Source organism: Hirundo rustica, chromosome 8 (genome assembly GCF_015227805.2).
Source record: "Hirundo rustica isolate bHirRus1 chromosome 8, bHirRus1.pri.v3, whole genome shotgun sequence".
In the NCBI taxonomy this organism is placed as follows: Eukaryota; Metazoa; Chordata; class Aves; order Passeriformes; family Hirundinidae; genus Hirundo; species Hirundo rustica.
The window spans coordinates 16515436-16533923 of record NC_053457.1 but is presented as its reverse complement, the minus strand read 5'-3'; the positions used below and the strand labels follow the sequence as shown (position 1 = coordinate 16533923).

Sequence of the window (18488 nt, the reverse complement as noted above, 5' to 3'; positions counted from 1 at the left end):
CACCAGTACTGTTGAAGTAGATTCAATGGTTAATCTCCATTCTGTGCTGGAGCTGCCATCCAGCAACCTTTCCACCAAATACACACCTCATCTTGGTGCTACTGTGCTTAACTCCCTTCTCTGGCATGACTCTTCAATCAAAAAATCTATGGGAAGAAAGAAGGGCCTGGGCTTCTCTCTAATATCCTCTCCTCCACTGAGCCCAACTCATAGCAGAGTCTACCTTTTCTCCCTGGTAAGCCAAGACAGGTGGTGCCACAATCCTCTCCTACTGCCTTGATGAACAGCTGATCTCTTTAATCTCTTTACACACTTGGTCTTTCCCCTCCTCCTTTTCCACACACACTGCTCCTCCACCCTGTGCTTGGTGGTTCTCTATGCTGCTCTGATGCTTGTGAAGGTCCTCTGCTTGTCAGAGTAGATGATGTTTGGCTGGGGGAACCAGTACAAGACTTGGCTGCTGACTGTTGCAGGATTCAGTGGGTAAAAGATATGTCCAACTATGCTGAGCAGAAGGCCAACTCCAGCACGTGGTTCTCATTATGTCCTCTGGGAGCCAGTGGGGAAAATCAAGACCTCGTTTAGGTCCTGAATTTCAGCCTGAGGTTTTTCATGCAGTCATTTAAATTAACATTAACTCCAGACCACTCTGATTCCTGAGCAGGACAGACTCAGTGCCCACATGAGGTAACTAGTATATGTGACCAGGGGCTCTGCGGCCTGCCTAGTTGGCTCAAGTTTTTCCTTCCCATGCTGTACGGAGAAGATAGTGGGGTCTGTTTCTGCAGTCAGAGATATTGCACCATGTGGGATCCAGGCCAGATGGCAAACCACACACCAACTCTGAGCTGAGAGCACTTTGTAGAATGGTACCTAACAACTGGCACTGGAAAACCCTTAAAATCTACAGAAAAAAGAGATCGCCAACAGAAAATAGCTAACTGAGCAAGCTGGCAGCAGAGTGCTCTGGGAGACATCTCCTGTCTGACAAATGCCACCTGCCTTCCTGGTGCAGCTAAACCAGTTCAGCCTCTCATGGTCAGCTTCTTCCCCACAGGGCCAAGACTTGGATGTCATGCTCTCTCGTCCAGCACTGACACACACAGGACTTCTCTCTTACAAGTCCCCAGTATATCCCCAGATGTGATCCCCAAGCATGTGATTTTTAGCAGGATCCCACTTATTCTGGAGACCTGTTAGGCAAATAACATTGTCACTGGATACTTCCCAATCTGCAGATTTAGCAAGTGCACATTCTCCTCCGTCATTCAGATCATTAATGGAAATGCTGAGCAAAACCAGACCCACAACAGATGCCCCTGAATTCCACTCAACAGACCCCTTCCTTTTCAACAGTGAACTGTGGAAAACTCTGGGTATAATTATCCAGTGGGTTTTGTACCTACCCAAATCCCATCTAGATCATCCTTAAAAGCCATTTGTCTGGCAGCCAAAGCTCTCCATCACCATGCCTTTACTCTGTCAGAGAGGAAAACTGGATTATTTTGACCAGATTCTGTTCCTGATGTGCCCACAGCTCCTGCTCATATCCACTGCTTACACATAGTGAGATCATTTGATCCAGTTTTTTTGTTTGGTCCGTTGGGTTTGTTTTAGTTGTTGTTTGGTTGTTTATTTTTGTTTGGTTTGTTTGTTTTGGCTTGGTTTTTGTGGGTTTTTTTGTTATTGTTGTGGGTGTGTTGTTTTGGTATTGATTTTTTTGTTGTTGTTGCTGTTGTTGTTTTTTGGGGAGGGTCTGTTTGTTTGGGGTGGGTTTTTTTGTGTTTTTTTTTGCTTGGTTGGTTGGTTTGGTTGTGGGTTTTTTTGTTTTGTTTTGTTTTGTTTTTTGGTGGGGTTTTTTTTTGAGGAGGGATTTAATTGTGAGCAGTTCCTGGCTTTTAGCCCCAAGTCCCCATTTTGAAGAGCGGGAAATTCTTCGAGAATTCTCATAGATAATAACGACTAATTCTGGGATTGCTTTGTGTGAGGTTCACCACACTGAGAGGGTTTGGGAAAAAAAAAAAAAAAAATCCCGTTTATCTATACACTCTCTTCCTTGCATTTTTCTTATTCAGGGCCAGACTTTAGCCCCCATCACCAGCACGGCTTGTGCTCTCCACTCCCCCGCAGCTGTGTCTGAAGGCTGACACAGAACGCACCGGCGCTGGGCGCCCTCAGCAGCTGCTGCGGGCTCTTCCTCAGCCGAGAAGCAGCACGGCACCGGCCCTGCTCACACCGCGGAGGGTGTTCCGGCTCCTCTTGCTTGGCGCCTGCTGCCAGCAGAGCCCCGAAGCGCGGGGTGGATGCGCGCCTCCGAGCCGGTGCTGTACACGTTAAAGCTGGGCTCGGATAAATCCACAGCCGTGAGAGGTGGCTCTAATTTCCGTCCCAGTCGCCGTTCAGGGCCCTGCGCCGTCGGGGGGGCGGGTCCGGCCCGGCCCGGCCGGCAGCGCCCTCAGCGCGGGCGGCGGCGCCACCTAGCGGCGAGCTGAGGGCGCGCCGCGCTCCCCCTCGCGAGGCCGATACAGCCTCAGGGGAAAATCCTCCCCATCGCCGTGACAGCCTCAGGGAAAATCCTCCCCATCGCCGTGACAGCCTCAGGGAAAATCCTCCCCATCGCCGTGACAGCCTCAGGGGAAATCCTCCCCATCGCCGTGACAGCCTCAGGGAAAATCCTCCCCACCGCCGTGACAGCCTCAGGGGAAATCCTCCCCACCGCCGTGACAGCCTCAGGGGAAATCCTCCCCATCGCCGTGACAGCCTCAGGGAAAATCCTCCCCATCGCCGTGACAGCCTCAGGGAAAATCCTCCCCATCGCCGTGACAGCCTCAGGGAAAATCCTCCCCATCGCCGTGACAGCCTCAGGGGAAAATCCTCCCCACCGCCGTGACAGCCTCAGGGGAAATCCTCCCCACCGCCGTGACAGCCTCAGGGGAAATCCTCCCCACCGCCGTGACTGCCCCCGGGAAAATCCTCTCCACCACCGCCACAGCTTCCGAGAAATATCTCCTCGTGACACCGATACCGCCTCAGGGAAAAGCCGCCCCCCTCACTCCCGCCCAACTCCCCTGCCCGGCTGCACCGTTGTCGCGGCCTGGAGCTCCGTCTCCTCCGGCCCTCGGTTCATCTCCGTGCCCGCAGCACGTCCTTTGCCCCGCCCGTGCCAGAGCTGCAGGGCTGCTCCCCTGCATCCTGCGCTCGCTGCACATCCCTTCATCCGCCCCTAAGACGAGTTGTTTCGGCGGTGCAAGGGTCCTCAAAGAAGCCTTCAGCGGAGACCGCAGCTTCTCCCTGAGCAATGATTCCTCCACGGGAGGCAACAGATTGCTCTCTCTGCACTCAAAGTAAAAAAACCCCAACGCAACAAAAATAGACAAATCCTCCAGATACATGCCCTCCAAAGCAGGCCTGCTCTCTATTTCAGTTCACCATCACACACAAGAAGGACTTTTCTTCACAGAGTACCTGGAGGAGACATTTCTAGGAAGCTTCAGGGAAAGAGCACAGACCTGGGAAAGGAGGGTGCTGTTATTAGCTCCCCAAGCACCAGAGAGCACCACCACTTTCCTCACACCCACAGGTAAGCACTCCGGACAACTTGCCAAACAACAACAGCAATATAAAATCTTTGCTTAGCTAGGTCTTGGAAGTTTATTGCTCTCCCTTCTTCTGCCAGAGAGAACAGAGCAATGCTGTGCATGGTGGGCTGGCTAATGGTGTGCATTCCCTGGAGACGGCACAGGCCGGGAGGGGGGATAAGGCAAGGCCTCTTGACAGCATTTGGAAAGGCGATATCCTCATTTTGCGTGGAGGGATGTGGCTATTTGAAAAGCTGCAATGCTTCTTGGAGGAGCAGAGAGGGTTCCTACAAGATACTCTGCAAACCCTCCTTCTACTGGGTTAATTCTTGCCCCTTGAAAGATACTTCCCACTCCAGCAGTCTGCATGGATGGATCTACAAAGGGCTCTTAGAGACCTGAAGCCTTCCGGAGATGCATAGCCCTGCCTCCAGAGCCCTGCTCTGCACTGCTGAGTGGGGGCAGCACCTGCAGAGCAAGGAGGGGTTGGGCAGCTCACATCATCCCACAGGGCATCACCTCTGAAGCACCAAGACCATGTCAGACAGTTTAGGTAGAAAAAGAGCAACTGTGAACACACCATTTCTTCAATGTTTTGTGTCTGGATAATAGACCCAGAGAGTTGTGGTGAATGGAGTACTGATCGCTAGCAGTACTCCCTGAGGCTCTGTTTTGGGGCCAGTCCTAACATCTTTATTGACAATCTGTACATGGAGATTGAGTACACCCTCAGTAAATTTGTAGATGACACTAAATTGGGTGTGAGTGTTAATCTCCTTGAGGTTAGGAAGGCTCTACAGAAACACCTGGACAGATTCAATCAGTTGGCTAAGGACAACTGCAGGACATTCAATAAGATGAAGTGCTGGGTCCTGCACTTGTGTTGCACCGACTCGAGGTACAGCTATAGGCTCGGGGAGGAGTGTCATGAAAGTTGGTCAGAAGAAAAGGACTTGGGTTCAATCTGAGCCAGCAATGTGCCCAGGTGGCCAAGAAGGCAAATGGCATCCTGGCCTGTAGCAAGAATATTGTGGCCAACAGGACCAGGGAAGAGATCAGACTTGGCACTGGTGAGGCCACAACTCAAGTACTGCTCTCAGCTCTGGCCCCCTCACTTCAGAAAAGACATTGAGGTACTGGAGCATGTACAGAAAGATCTAGAAAACCTGTCTTATGAGGAATGGCTGAAGCAGATGTGTTTGTTTAGTCTCAAGAATAGGCTCCAGGGGGACCTCATCACTCTCTACAACTGCTTGAAGGGAGGTTGCAGTGAAAGAGGGGTCTGGTCTCTTCTACTCTGCCAAGAGAGAGGACAAGAGGGAATGGCCTAGAGCTGAGACAGAGGAAGCTCAAACTAGGTATTACAAAAATTTTCACTGTTAAGGTGGTCAAGCATTGGAATAGGTTGTCCAGGAATGGGGTGGAGTCACCACCCCAGAGGTGTTGAAGAGGGATCAGGATCTGGTGCTGGGTGATGTGGCTTAGTGGTTACAGCAGTAGTGTTGGGTGGATGGTTGGACGTGATGTTCTTGAAGGTTTCTTCCAACCTTGATGATTCTGTGATTCTGTGTGTTGGCACAGATGGCCGACACAGCTGAGGGAGCATGCCTGGGGCAGCTGTAGACAGATAGGAGAGCTGGAAATTGCTTCACCAGGACCACAGCTGTTACAAAAAGTGCCCCAAATAGCACCATGCAGGAGAGAAACCACCCCATTACTCCCATATGTTCACCACCGCTCTCTAAAGAGACCTTCTAAATGTGGAAGCAGTTTATTCCTATTCCCCAACACTCCAGCTGACTGCCCCTGCCTTTCCCACAGCTGGGGAAGGTGCTGTTACATCACTACCCAACACACTGCCAAGTCCAGAGCAGGAGCCCTTGTTGGGGAATGCTGGACAGGGCACAGGCTGCTGCCATCTCCCAGCATTGAAAGGGCAGCTCACAGCTCTGTGGTAACTTTCCAGTCCATTGCCTTGAAAAGCCAAATCTCATCCACCAGGTAGGAGCCAACACCTACCCAGAGGCTCAGACCCTCAGACTCAGGCTCTGAGGCACATCTTGGCTTTATGTAGTACAATGACATGCTCACTTCAGATGGTAAAACAACTGTCTAATTTTTTTATCATCTCTGTCTCACTTTAGCTCCCTGGTGGTGAGCAAAGGCACTCAGGCAGCACGACCAGCTGATGACTGCAAAAGGGGTAAGCACAGAGGGACAGCCTGCTGGACAGGTTGCTAAACCTCAGGAAGACACAGTATCGAGATAGAGAAGGCAGCGCTCCTCTCACAGTTCTGTACAAAGGTAAAGTATGAAAAAGACATCAAAGAAAACAATCAATCAACCCATACATGACAGTATTTATTAGTTGTTTTAACACATCACCCAGTGGCAGATGCACCCAGAGATGAGATGACTCTGGGACCCTTCTGTCCCCAGCCCATGAGACTGGCCGTGGGCGAAGACCATTGACAATGCCCGACACACTCTGCAGGGCAGAGCTGGACCCTACTCATCTTCTAGGGTTTGAGGCTGTAGATAATCAAGTTAAATAGATTGTTTAATATTGTACAAGAGGCACACCACAGGTAACAGCCATTAAAGTTCATGGGATTCAGTTCCTTGCATGACAGAGGAGAAGTGAGGCCCCAGGCAGATCCTCCCCCTACATAACCTTAAAAACAGCAGGAATTTTCCATTTCAGTACTGGTGTTCCCACCAGTAATTTATTAGGGCTTCCCTGCAGAGTAGCAGCAGGTTTGGGCTCTGTTCTTCCCCAAAACTGGGGACCAAGGAGAGGGCAGTGCTGCTTTGAGAGGACTTTCCCTACCTTTTCTCCAAGGAGAGTCTTGGTGCATGCAGGATTCTATCAGTTCCCAGGAAGGAACTGAGGCACAAGACAAACCCAAGTGATGCAAAGAAGAAAGAAAAGCAGAACCACAACCCTAAGGTTTCCAGCCCCTAGCCTCTTCCCCTTTCTCCTGTTACCAGCCTGCCACAACTTGCACCTCACTCTGGCATGCCACGCACTGCAAAGTAGACACACCAAAGGCCAACGTACAAGTTACTCTGAAGGCTGTTATCCACAGTGATCTCTTCCTAAACCCCATCACCCCCATCCCATCAGGCACCTGGGCTCCAGAAAGAAGCAAAAAGTTTCCCCTTTCCCTCTCCCTCTCTTCCCACTTCCATCCCAATCTCTTCTTCCATCCCTTGGTTTTAATTACACTTTGATTTCTGGGTGCTACTCAGGTAAGTTTTCATAAAGAAGTTGGAGAAGAGGGCCAATAAAGTGATATACAAGCCCGATGAAAGGGAAAGCATTGTCCAGGAACCTGCGCAGAGCTTATCATCCTTCCAGAAGGCGGCAAAGATGTTAATTATTAGAAATATTGTCATCTGCACCATCTGAGAAGTGGTGACTAGCATGGCAATGGAACGGGGTACTCGGATGCCCATGGCTGTCAGAGAGTAGTAGAAGTACGTCATAGTATGGATAACGAGGTTCAAGGCTGCATTCCACCCCATACCAATTGTCATATTCTTATAGCCATACCAGCATAAAATCATCGTGAGTAAGTGGTGGTACCAGTGGACGAAGATGAGCTTCTTTTTCCGGAGAACAATGAACAGTGTGTCACCTGGGGTTGGGGAGAGGCATATCATTAGTCAAGTGAAAGCACAGCAGTTGCACAAGTTTTCACATGAAACAGACCAAGCGAGCTTCAATGCTGAAGCCGTTATGTGTCTTGATCCCACCAAAACCTAGGTTCCCATTGAGACAATCTGTATTGAAAAAGACTGTTTAGGCACTCTACCTTCTGGCATATTTGTAGGACAAGAGCCTTTTGCCCCAGGCTTTCTTTCCCAGATCTACCTGCACTGCATTTCCAACTGGCTCTTCTTTACTTCTTTTTGTGAAAACTGTGTGGAAAACCCTGCCCTCCCCGCGTGTCTACTGCCCCCTCACCATGGTCATTCCAGTGCAGAATTGCCTAGTCCAGGCACTGGCCTGGGGATCAAACTAGAACAGTAACATCAGGCTGCAACCCCATGGAGAGCAAGCATATCATCTGAGTTGAGCAATGGGAAGCAAGAAAATGAGCAACACTTGCAAGACTAAGCAACTCTTTTCTCTGAGTAATATTTGGACAGAGACCTGTAACAGAAAATCTGCTTGTAAAAGCAAAGCCGTTATAAACACATAGGATAAGGAGAAGTTTCAGACTTACCCATTTCGACAAGTTTGCTCACTACAAATAGATATATCCAAAGCTTGGAAACAGGGTGGACGTAGAAAGATTTACTACACACTGATTGCTTAAATCCCTTGGTAAGGAGGAGGAAGACCATCTGCTTCCAGATCCTACAGGCTGCAATGAAACTGCAAGAAAACCAGAGGAGAGCTGAACGCTGTGCCCAGGGCCTCAACACAGCCTCTGACAGCTCTGTACCCATCAGACAGACAGAAGCAATTGACTCCATCTTGATGCTCAGGGCCATCTCAGGGACATTTAAACAAACTTTTGCCTTCTTAGACTTCCTAACAGGTTTTAGCCAGGATTTAAAGCCTATTCCTGCAAGACAAAGCAGCATCAAAGAATGCTCCCTCATTACACTCTCTGCTTCCACTGCTTGAAGACGCACTTGAGCAAAAGCTGCCACACCTGATGAGAAATGGAGGCCAATTTTCCCAATGTCCCACCTTTTGACATGGTTCCACAGGACAGGCCCAGGGAGCACTTATAACCTCCTGTGGCAGGCAACCCCTACAGCTTATGAGAAGAAATACCACTTTTTCTTTGTTATCAACCTATATTGTTTCAGTCACACAAGCTTATCTCTGAACAGACCATGGGCAGCTATCCCCTGACCTCCCCTCTCCCACAACCTGTGATTTTACAGATCACTGCCATACCCTGCCCTGAGAGACAACAACCAGTGTCCCTTTGACCTTGTCAAAGTAAATTGGAGTTTCAGAGGCAGTAGTCTAGTTTTCCTCTGTCCCACCAAACAGACAAAAAAGTTGTGGAGATGAGGGGAATTTTCTAAAATTGACATCTACTTGTTTAAACACAGAGCATGAGCCAAAACATTTTCGTGGCCATAGCAGGAAACCTTTACCATAAGACAGGACAGTTTGAAAACACATTTTAGATTAATCTTTTGTGCTTCTGTGAGTGTAGCAGAATTTTCCCGACCTCCTACACAACTGAGAAATGGGGGGGGGGGAGGGGGGGTGTGTGTGGGAAGAGAAAGAAATCTGAATTTTAAAGGTAAATAGACCTCAAATCAAACTTGCTATTGGCAGGTACCCTTTGAATGAGGGAAGATGTCTGCCCTTGCAAGCTTCACATTCAAATCTACCCACTAATGATTTTCAAGCACTCTCCCCAGCAATCTTTTTGCAACTCATTTGACTTGCTGGAGTATTTCTAGTGAGAAATAAATGACTTGTGTAAGCAGGTCACTCCCCTAGGTGGAAAGGGCTGTCAAGAGGAAAAAATTAATTGATTTCCCTAGTGACACAGTGGATAACCAGAACTTTCCATCAATCCAGTTCTGAGGGAAGGTCTACAGCTATCTACAGATTTAGCAAAAGCTCTTACCTGAACACAGTCAGGCTGAAGGACCACAGGGTCAGTGGTGCACGCAGATTGAAGGGCCTCCGTTCCTTCATGAAATGCTGGATTCCGAAGACCAGGATGAAATAAATAGCAGAAAAAAGAAAAGACTTTGGCCTGCAAGTAGAGAAGAGGGAACAGTCAGGAAATGACCCAAACTGACCTATTTTTAGACAGACTTCTGTAGGCCCAGCAAAGTACTCTCACCAAGAAATAAAAGACCTCCCATTCTCGTGTTAAGTTTGGGTTTGGTCACAAGAAAGCCTGCCCTGACAGCGAGCAAACAAGAGCCTTGGGGACTGCACAAAAGAAAGAAAACTGCTACTTCAAGGAGATTTCCTCAAAACCTTGATGGGATGAGGCAGGTTCAGGTAACCTTTGAACAGGATCCAAAGCAAACACATCAATGCCTCTTATCCCTTTACACATGAGACTCTACAGGCAGAGGATGTCTGTACAGGATGTCTACAAAGGCCCGCATCATGTAAGCTAGAGCCTCAAGTGCCTTGTGTTACATCCCACATGTTCCAAGGCTTTAATGCAGCATAGCAGGGCTGAGTGCCTGTTTGCCAGTGCAAGGGCTGCAGTGGCCATCCGTGGGTGTCTTTGCTCTCTTGCCACATCACCATCTCCCTACAAGCTGCAGCACCACCTGGACTACTGTTTGCTGTGCCACATGTACTGCTGCATCCCATCCTCCACGGCCTCAGGTATGCAACCAGAGACCCCCAAATTTCTCCTCCTCGAAACTGAAGATCCTCACACCTGTTTTGCTAAAAGCAGCAAAACCCGATATCGCTACCCACGGTATGGACTGCACCAAGTCAGCAACCTCCTTTCCTCTCCCTCTCACCAATTCTCTTCCATCCATTTCCTGGCTGCCAGGTGATTGAAGTTCTTCTCGAAGTCATACTCCCCCAGCGGCTGCAGCTCCGACTGGTCAATGTCCACTTCCATGTTCATCATCCCGGGAGCGACCCGAAACGAGCCACTGGCGCCCGCTTCACGGGTGGATATAATCCCGGGAATGCGCTCCGCCCCAACATCGCCCCGCGGCGGGGGGTGGGACCGGGAGCCGCCCGGTCCTACGGGGAACAGGAGGCCCTCCCGCTCCTTGTGCTGGGTGCGGAGGGGCAGGCTCTGGTCACCCAGTCAGGCTGAGCCGGAGGCCCTCCCGTTCCCAATCCAGCCCCCGTCGTCCATCAGCAGATGGGCAAGGTGATTCCAGCACTGCCACCAGCAGCTGGCAGAAATTCCTTAACCCTGACTGTCGTTGTGCCTTCTTCACCATAGACTGCAGCATTTCGCCGCTGCTGGGGACTAGATGGGTTCTGCGTAATCTCCCACTTCAGTACCTGCAGCTGAAAATGGCATCAGCACAGTCAAAGTTCCCTGAATGATGAGCAGAGTCAAAGTCCCCCGAATACAGCATATCTCATTGCACCCTCTGGTCACTTCACTCATCTTGGTGTCTCTCCCAAGTCGCGTGTCTTTACATATGTGCAAAGCAGCACCCTACAAAGCTCACAGACTTGGGAGGGGCTTGCCTCATACAGGCATCACTGCACCTGCACACAAGTCATCTGCTTAACTGCTGCCTCTTCAAACAGGTGAACATTTGCCTGGGTGAGATATTTCATAGGATTGTAGAATGCTTTGGGTTGAAAGAGACCTTAAAGATCATCTAGTTCCAACCTCTCTGTCATGGGGAGGGACATCTTTCACCACACCAAGCTGCCCAAAGCCTTATCCAGCCAGGTCTTGAACTCTTCTAGGGATTGAGCATCCATAATTTTCTCTGTACTTGACAATGGAGTAGTGTGAGAAAAATCAGGAAATAATTTGACATGCAGGAATTAAATTCCCCAGGTGATTTTTGCACCATCTCTGACTTACAGTCCCCATTTTGCAGAGCGCTTGCATGTATCTGTGGAAAGTTCAGCTTACACATAGCAGCAGCAGTGGTTTTACCATACCCCACACAGGGAAAATACCCTGTACATAGCATGAGCTCCCACTGTGCCTTGCACAGCTTTTGCCTTAGTATTTCTAGCTCCAGGGAGGTCCTTCCCCTTCCAGAGGACTGCAGGTCAGGGATTTGCAGTCTCCATTCCTGGGCCACTTGTCTTTCATCTTTAATTACCTACTTTGGGCAGTAGCATCACCAGGCAGAATATTCACATACATGCTGAAGAAAGGGCTGTTGCAAGGGCTTCTGCACACCACAAGACCAGGTGCAACGAGCAATAAAGCCAAGGTCTAGATCAGAGAAGAGGCAGCACAGTAACACAAATGTTTTACACTTCTAATGCATACGAGTCAATGTTCAGTCTCATTCTTTAGCAGCAAAGCCACATTGGGTGCCTTATGAATTTATTCTTCTCCACACTCTTGACAATGGTTTCACTGTTACTGACTTCTTTGTCTGCATATTGTCTGTGGATTTGCTGTTCTTAAACAGAGTACGGTTGTTAGCTGAGGCACTGCAAGTACAAAATACCTTCTTGTTTCACTTATGCTTTAGCAACTCTTAAACAAGGCCTCCTCTACAGAAGACACCATACAAGAAGTGGAAAAACCTTTTAACCTGTTGAGAGATGCAAGGACAAGTTGGATTAGCTGAGTAGAAAACATCCCAATATTGACATAATTTCTTATTGCTAATCTAGTTCTAGGTTCTGTAAAGTTTTCATTTTGAAAAGGTTTCATGCCACATGAACGAGAACAATGCCACTCCTAGGGCAGGTCTGTCCGTCCATCTCTTAGGTGGTGGCATGTACAGTTACAGGAGGAGCTCATGGCTGCAGCTCTTTGATACCATCTGAGTAGGCAGCTGGCAGCCCTTCCCAAGTGTCTCCTTGGCAGATGGAACAAGAACAACACATGTAAAGAACAGAAGCAGAAAGAAGGGATGAGGCTCTTGGCATCCTCTGAAACGCATTTCTTGCTTAATAAGTAAGACTTTGTCACAGACTGAAAGCTCACCTGCACAATCCAGATGCAGTTGTGACATTCTTGTTATCCTCTTTTCTCCCTGCAGTCAAATACCCCTCTGCACTCCTGGATCTGGGAGGATTAGCATGCAGAGAGCTGCCAAGTCCAGTGTCTGGTCACTGGCACTGCTCAGAAACACTGTTGGACTCAAAATGCTTTAGAAGCTGACATGCAATATAGACATCAGAGTGACTTGTAAATAAGCAGATGAGCTTATTTTCACACATCACTGTGAATTGCACAGAGCTCAGCCACTGCAGGTGAGGAAGTGGAGCCCAGCAACACTTCACACAGAGCAGGAACATCAAGGCTGCAGTCCTGAATTAATGGGAAGAGAGCACTTCATTCTTCTCTCCTCCAACTGAGTCGGAAGGAAACAACGACCCTATGGAACAGAAGCCTCCATGCCTCTATTTTGAGCCCAAAATGGCTAGGTAGGACCTCAAAGAAAAAGGACAATTTTGTGAGGACCATGAAATATTGTGGATCCTTATGGTGAGCTGCGTCCCATTAGGCTGCTTCTACAGCATTCCAGAAGTAATTCTTTGAGGTAGCCCTAAATAGATGAAATTCTCACTTAAAGCTTAAATTGCTATTTTCAACAGGAGTTTCAGTTTTCTGGTAAAGATTCACTTTTTCACCAATACACATGGAGAGAGAACTAGTTTCTGATATGGTGGCTGAGCATCACCTACACTCTTATTTGCCCTGTGGTCAAGAGTTAAAGAAAATTGATTTTTGCACAAATATCACATTTTGTATCCCAAGTATTTATAAAAATTTCCTGTAACAGGACAGTGAACAACAAATAGATTACTTTCATGGTAGATAGCACATTTGCCTTCGGTCAAGACCTGAGAGCATGAAAATACTTGTGAAAGACTCCAGGCACCATTTAGAGTAAGTAACAACGTGCCAAATCTTGGTACCATCCAAAGTGCAGGAAGTGGTTTCTAGAAAGAGAGAGTGTGTAATCTCTTTTCTAAGAATACTACAAATTAACAAAACCAAAACTTTGGGAAAGACAAAGGACAGCAAGCATTTAGAGCTCCCTAGCCTCACAGATCAGCCACTTCCATAGCACATGACACAAAAAAAGAGGACACAGAGAAGTCTGTAGGACTTAAACATGGTGGGTACATGGCAGGAATCAAGAGAGCAGCTACCATAACTACAACAGGACAAAACATTATAACTGTGTGGGCCAGAGGCAATGTGGCCACCAAGTCTTCAACTGCCTGTTGGCCAGCTGGCTGTCACTGTACTGCCACCAACTACCTGCGTGATCCATACCAGTGGGGACAGGGAAACAAGGAGGCAGAGGTGTTGATTTAATGAAGAAAAAAAAAAGTCAGTTCCAGGTATAATATGTCAGTTCAGATTGGCCCTAAATATGAGACCCATGACAGTCTGCAGGACAAGAGTACATACAGAGTCAGCCTCACTCAAGCTGGGCCTTGCTGGTCTGAGTTACACTGCCACCCCCACCAGTGCAGAGGACAGAGGGGATTTTTTGCCCAGGAGACAAGGCTATTGCACATAACCACCTCCAGCTTGTTGTACTGCCTGTGATTGTTACTTGTGATTTACACATCAGAGCAGTGAAAGCCATGGAGGGATCTCCTTGCATAAGCACTGCAAGCTTTCATCAAAGCTTAGGATAATAACCTGATTCCATATGACCCTCTTCACTGCAGAGACTATGACTTCACATATGGGCCCTCCCAGAGCAGCTTTTTCACCAGGCTGACCACACTATGAAAACAAAGAACAATCTTTGTGTTCTTGATCAAAATATCTTTTAACTCCTTTGATACCAACAAAAGTGGTAGGGCAGGTAAGGCATGATTTTACACAAGTCACAGTTAGTTTTAATTAGGCTTAATAGATAAGAAGAAATGGTAAGGATAAGGAAACACACTTTCTCTCCTGATTGATTCCCTAACTTTGGAAAGCAGCCTAGTTTTAACACATATTGCAGCAAAGAGCTTGACAGAAAGAACTAGAAGAGTAACCCTGAGCTATTAGGCTTACACTCAGTTAGCACAAAACTTATGCCCACACAAGTGGCAAAACAGTGGAACAAATTATCCAGAGAAATAGTAGATGTCCTGTCTCTCAAAACATTCAAGGCTGAATGAGGCTTTCAGCAAGATGATTGAGTTAAAGATGTACTACTCATTTCAGGGTGTTTGGGGCTGGATGATGTTTGGGTCCCTTCCAAACCAAACCATTCTCTGACAACCCCTAGAAACAAAAAGCTGATGTAAAATGAGATATTATTTACATTTTCTGGCACTTCATATATGGGCAGCTCTGAAGAGCTTTTGTTTAGAAAGGGCAACAGCAAGTAATTGAACACAATAAATAGCATAGCTATTTGAAAACCAAAGCCTCAAACACACAAGCACACATATTTTTGCATAGATTGAGGCTTCATAACAACCAGTCTGCAGAAGATTATTAATAGCTGGCTTGGGTAAAACCCAAGCAGTGGGTATCACTTGTTCCAAGGAAAGGGAAGAGTTGGAGTGCAAGTGTCAGAGGCAAAGAGGTTCAATCAGGAGGCAGGCAGGAGACACTGACGCAGGGAGGACTAAGACCTGTGCAGATTTACCAATTTGCCTTCACTGCCTTGCTTTGTCAAGTTTAGCTATAACCCTTTTTCCCAGCCACCATGGCACAGGTGCATTCCTTTGGAGATGTAAGGGAATACAGGGATAAACACCAGCAATCAGAGCTCCAGGAAAAGCTGTGGGAGACCCCAGTGCTGGGTAATGGTGAGAATGTCTGGACCAGAGGCTCAATACCTCATAGGTCTGCTAGCACAGGCCACCCGCTGGCACCAGCCACCATGGCCTGTGACATCAAGGTTCTCTCAGATCTTTGGCCATCAGAGAGGAGCAAATACTGCAGAAGTGCAGGGAGGCATCACCTCCTGAACAGACACCCAAAAGCAAGAGATGGCAGGAGGTTTGCTATGCTTCTTCCTGACTCTCTGGAGGTGTTAGCTGTCCTTCCCTGGAGAAACATGTCCTCCAGGCCCAGAGGGAAGAGAAGATCCCCTGCTGTTTGCAAGCAGTCCATCTGTCTTCCTTCTGCTTCCCCAGTCTCAAATGAGCTTTACTGCCTTGCAAGAATCACCCAAGCAGGCTGGTACAAATAGTTTGGGGTTTAACAACTGCATAGTGTCAGAGGAAACAATCCTTCCTTGAAACCCCCTGCATGATGTTTGACTAGAGGCCATTAACAGACACTGCTCAGCAATAGCATATCTTTGTACTCTGGCAAGTTACAGCCATAATCAGCAGCCCTTGTATCTGTATCAGACCATCACTCTGCAGATTTTGGGCATGATCCTTCTCAAGGATTTGTGTGATGATCCAGAAGTTTGGGCATTTCAGAACAATTTTGCACAGAGCAAGACAAAGTATTGTACCTGCATGCATGCATACATACTTTTAAAGATGCCTTCTGGGGAACACAGTGGATGTGTCTGCCTTCCCTCTGCCATGCAAGACACTGTTTTCCAAGCATGAAAAAAAACCCCAAACAGGTGCACTGAATGGGAATATGAGACCTCTCAGAAAGGACCACTTGGAGTCCTTACTAGTGGCCAAGTTATTTCTTGCTCTCTGACCTAGTTGCTCTTACCACTTTGAAAGATCTTTAAATAAAAAATTACAAAGGGGCTAGGGGTTAAACATCCTAAAGGTTAAACAAAATGGTGGTGACATCAGGAGCCATTAACCGAAAGGTGTCATAATCTGCAATGACCCTTCCTGAGAATGCTATCAACTCTAAGCTAAGGGTTACAAATCCCATGTAAAACACTCATGATGCAAATCACCTCTAAGGAGCTCTTTTGTCAACACCCTATCATTTACAAACCCTTTTGTTCTCTAAAGCCTGTAAAGAGGCTCACTGGTATTTGGAAACATTGATTAAACCAAGTACATTGAGTGGGCAGCTGAGCTTTTGCCTGGAGTTGCTATGTCTTCACACTTTGTTCAGAAAGCAATACTTGGCTACACATATGGAATCCAGAAAACGGAGATTAGCAGAGAATCTGCTAATTTAATTCGTTGGTGTCTGTTTTCACATTTGAAAATTTAGAGGTAGATTTGGCAGATTAGTTTAATTAACAAGTTCCTGAACCAACACATGTACAAAAATCCCATTGAAGGGCTTCTGATTAAGATCAAAGGTATCCTTTGAACATCCCAATCAGCTATGCCTTTATCACAGAAGTCTCAAAGCTCAGGCTGAGTTTAAGAACACCTATGGGCATTCATGCACATACCTAATTGTATTTTCTAAAGTGTTCATTAGAGACTTTGTACAAGCATTCAGTATTTCTCAACCAGAGCTGGACCTGCACCTTAAATAAGAGTAAAACAAACCACAGCACAGTAACAACATTGTTGCCCTGACAAAATTGCCAATGTGAGGTGCTGCCTACACTGGTCATGGTATGTAAGAGCTCTCCATCCCGCATTCTCAAAAATACGAAACACCTTCATCTGTGCAACTTTTGCTAAGCAAAACTGCCCCAGAATCATTCACAGCCAGATTTTGCAAATGTTTATGTTGGCCCCTCTCCACTTAATCGTTCTTTTGCTCCAGTCCCCAGTTGAATCATCTGCTGTCATAGTTAGCAGAAGTTACACCAACACCAGATGCACACAACACATCCCCTCTTTCCTCTGGTTGAAATATATCAAGACTGCAGAGTCCAGAGAAATTTGCCAATCCCAGATGAGTTGAGAGCACAAAACCAAAGCTCAGCACTTTGCTTTGTAGAACCCCCTAGCTACAGAAGTGGGACTAAAATGCTATTCCTCTAACCCCAGCAGAAAGTGCTTGTTTCTGCCTTTTAACAAAACTTAACTAATCAGCATTCATTCTACTTGGTTCTGCCTTGAGACTAACTTGATCCCCAGTAAAGCCTGGACTGCCACCACCAGTTACTTGCCTCTTTTTGCAGAACCTCTTTTGAAACTTCTTTGGGAAGTCCTGATAATAAGAACCTACACTGCTTTACCCAACTCTGAACTGATGCAGTTAGAGGACTCCTTGGTGAGCAAGGTATGACCTGTGAGGAGGAGAATCTTCAAGCTTTTGTTTGGAATATTTTCAACCAATTTGTTACAAACTTACTGTAATGCAATTCCCCTGATCAGATCCAACCTCTTCTTACAGTACAGATGCTCACTCTTTTTGCTACTGGGCACACCTGACAAAAGATGGAGGGGATGTAATCTAAACACCCAACTGTGAAATGTGTCTCCGCGCTGCCCAAAATGTCTGCAATTGTTTTTTTCAGCTCCTCCCCACTTCATAACCCAAACTACAGGCAGGATATTTAAGACCAGCTTTTAGAAGTTTCGTCTTTTATTCTTGCCAAGGCCCTCAGCTTCTTACCTGCTTAGTTTTAATGAAAATTAACCATTCAACCCTCCTTCCCAGTTAGTTTAGCTTTTAAAAAGACTGTTCATAATAGCAGTCCATGTAGATCATTGGTAGATTCAGGGCAAAGCCTTTAATATTTCCCTGCCTAGAGCCCAAAATCCAGCATAACCTCTGCCTGATAGATGACCTTACCCAAAGATTTGCATGAAGGGTACTGAGGTTCAACTCCATCCAAAGCATCTGTTGAACTCTGTTGGCATTATAACATAGGGTTTACTATTTGCAGAATGTATGTTGTTTCTTTTTTCCTCAGCAAGATACACAGGCTGATCTGTGTTGCTTTCAAGAATTCTTTGGATATTATTTTTCTGTTTATTGATGTACTTTTCTAAAAGCAAACATTAGTTGTGTGAGGCTGCCATTGCCCTTGTGAACCATACCATTCTGTTTTCAATAACTCCTCCAACCTTCCTTGCTATCTTGGATTTCTCAGAATCAACTTCCTTTGAACTACAGATATATGGTTCTGCATATCACTATAACCACACTTACCTCTTCACAATCAAGCAGGATCCCTCTGGTTTTCCAGGACTGCAAATAACAGAAGAAAACTCAACTCTGCAAAGGTCTTTACTAAAATAGCTGAGTTTTACATCAACACATGGTTTGATCTTAGAAGAACTTACCTCATAGAAGCTCTTATAACTGAATTTAAAGGAGACAGAATTAGGTTAGTCAACAGCATCACTACCATAGCACTAGCACAGATGTATTACTAAATAATAAGTCAAAAGTTCTCCTTAAAAGCATCACTACACAGCCTTTCCTACTATGGTCACCCCAGAAAGTAGATGTAAGAACCTGAAAAATAACTGGCCCC

General features: G+C 46.8%; 1 protein-coding gene across 11 annotated transcripts; it reads right to left on the bottom strand.

Annotated features, from left to right (window-relative positions):
- Nucleotides 1-5856: 5856 nt before the first annotated feature.
- On the bottom strand, nt 5857-18488 carry LOC120756213 (elongation of very long chain fatty acids protein 6-like). 11 transcript variants are annotated; one of them, XM_040072180.2, is made up of 9 exons: nt 18295-18488; nt 18161-18199; nt 17801-17858; nt 17357-17432; nt 12188-12637; nt 10056-11789; nt 9188-9319; nt 7811-7962; nt 5857-7219 (listed from the first exon to the last, which is right to left on the bottom strand). In XM_040072180.2, the coding sequence occupies exons 6-9, from the start codon at nt 10166-10168 to the stop codon at nt 6798-6800; spliced, it is 819 nt and encodes a 272-aa protein (XP_039928114.1). In that variant the 5' UTR covers nt 10169-11789; nt 12188-12637; nt 17357-17432; nt 17801-17858; nt 18161-18199; nt 18295-18488; the 3' UTR covers nt 5857-6797. The 11 variants fall into 11 exon arrangements, with proteins under 11 accessions (XP_039928114.1, XP_039928112.1, XP_039928118.1 ...); XM_040072178.2 differs by lacking the exon at nt 17801-17858; XM_040072184.2 differs by lacking the exon at nt 12188-12637 and having other exon boundaries at nt 18295-18475.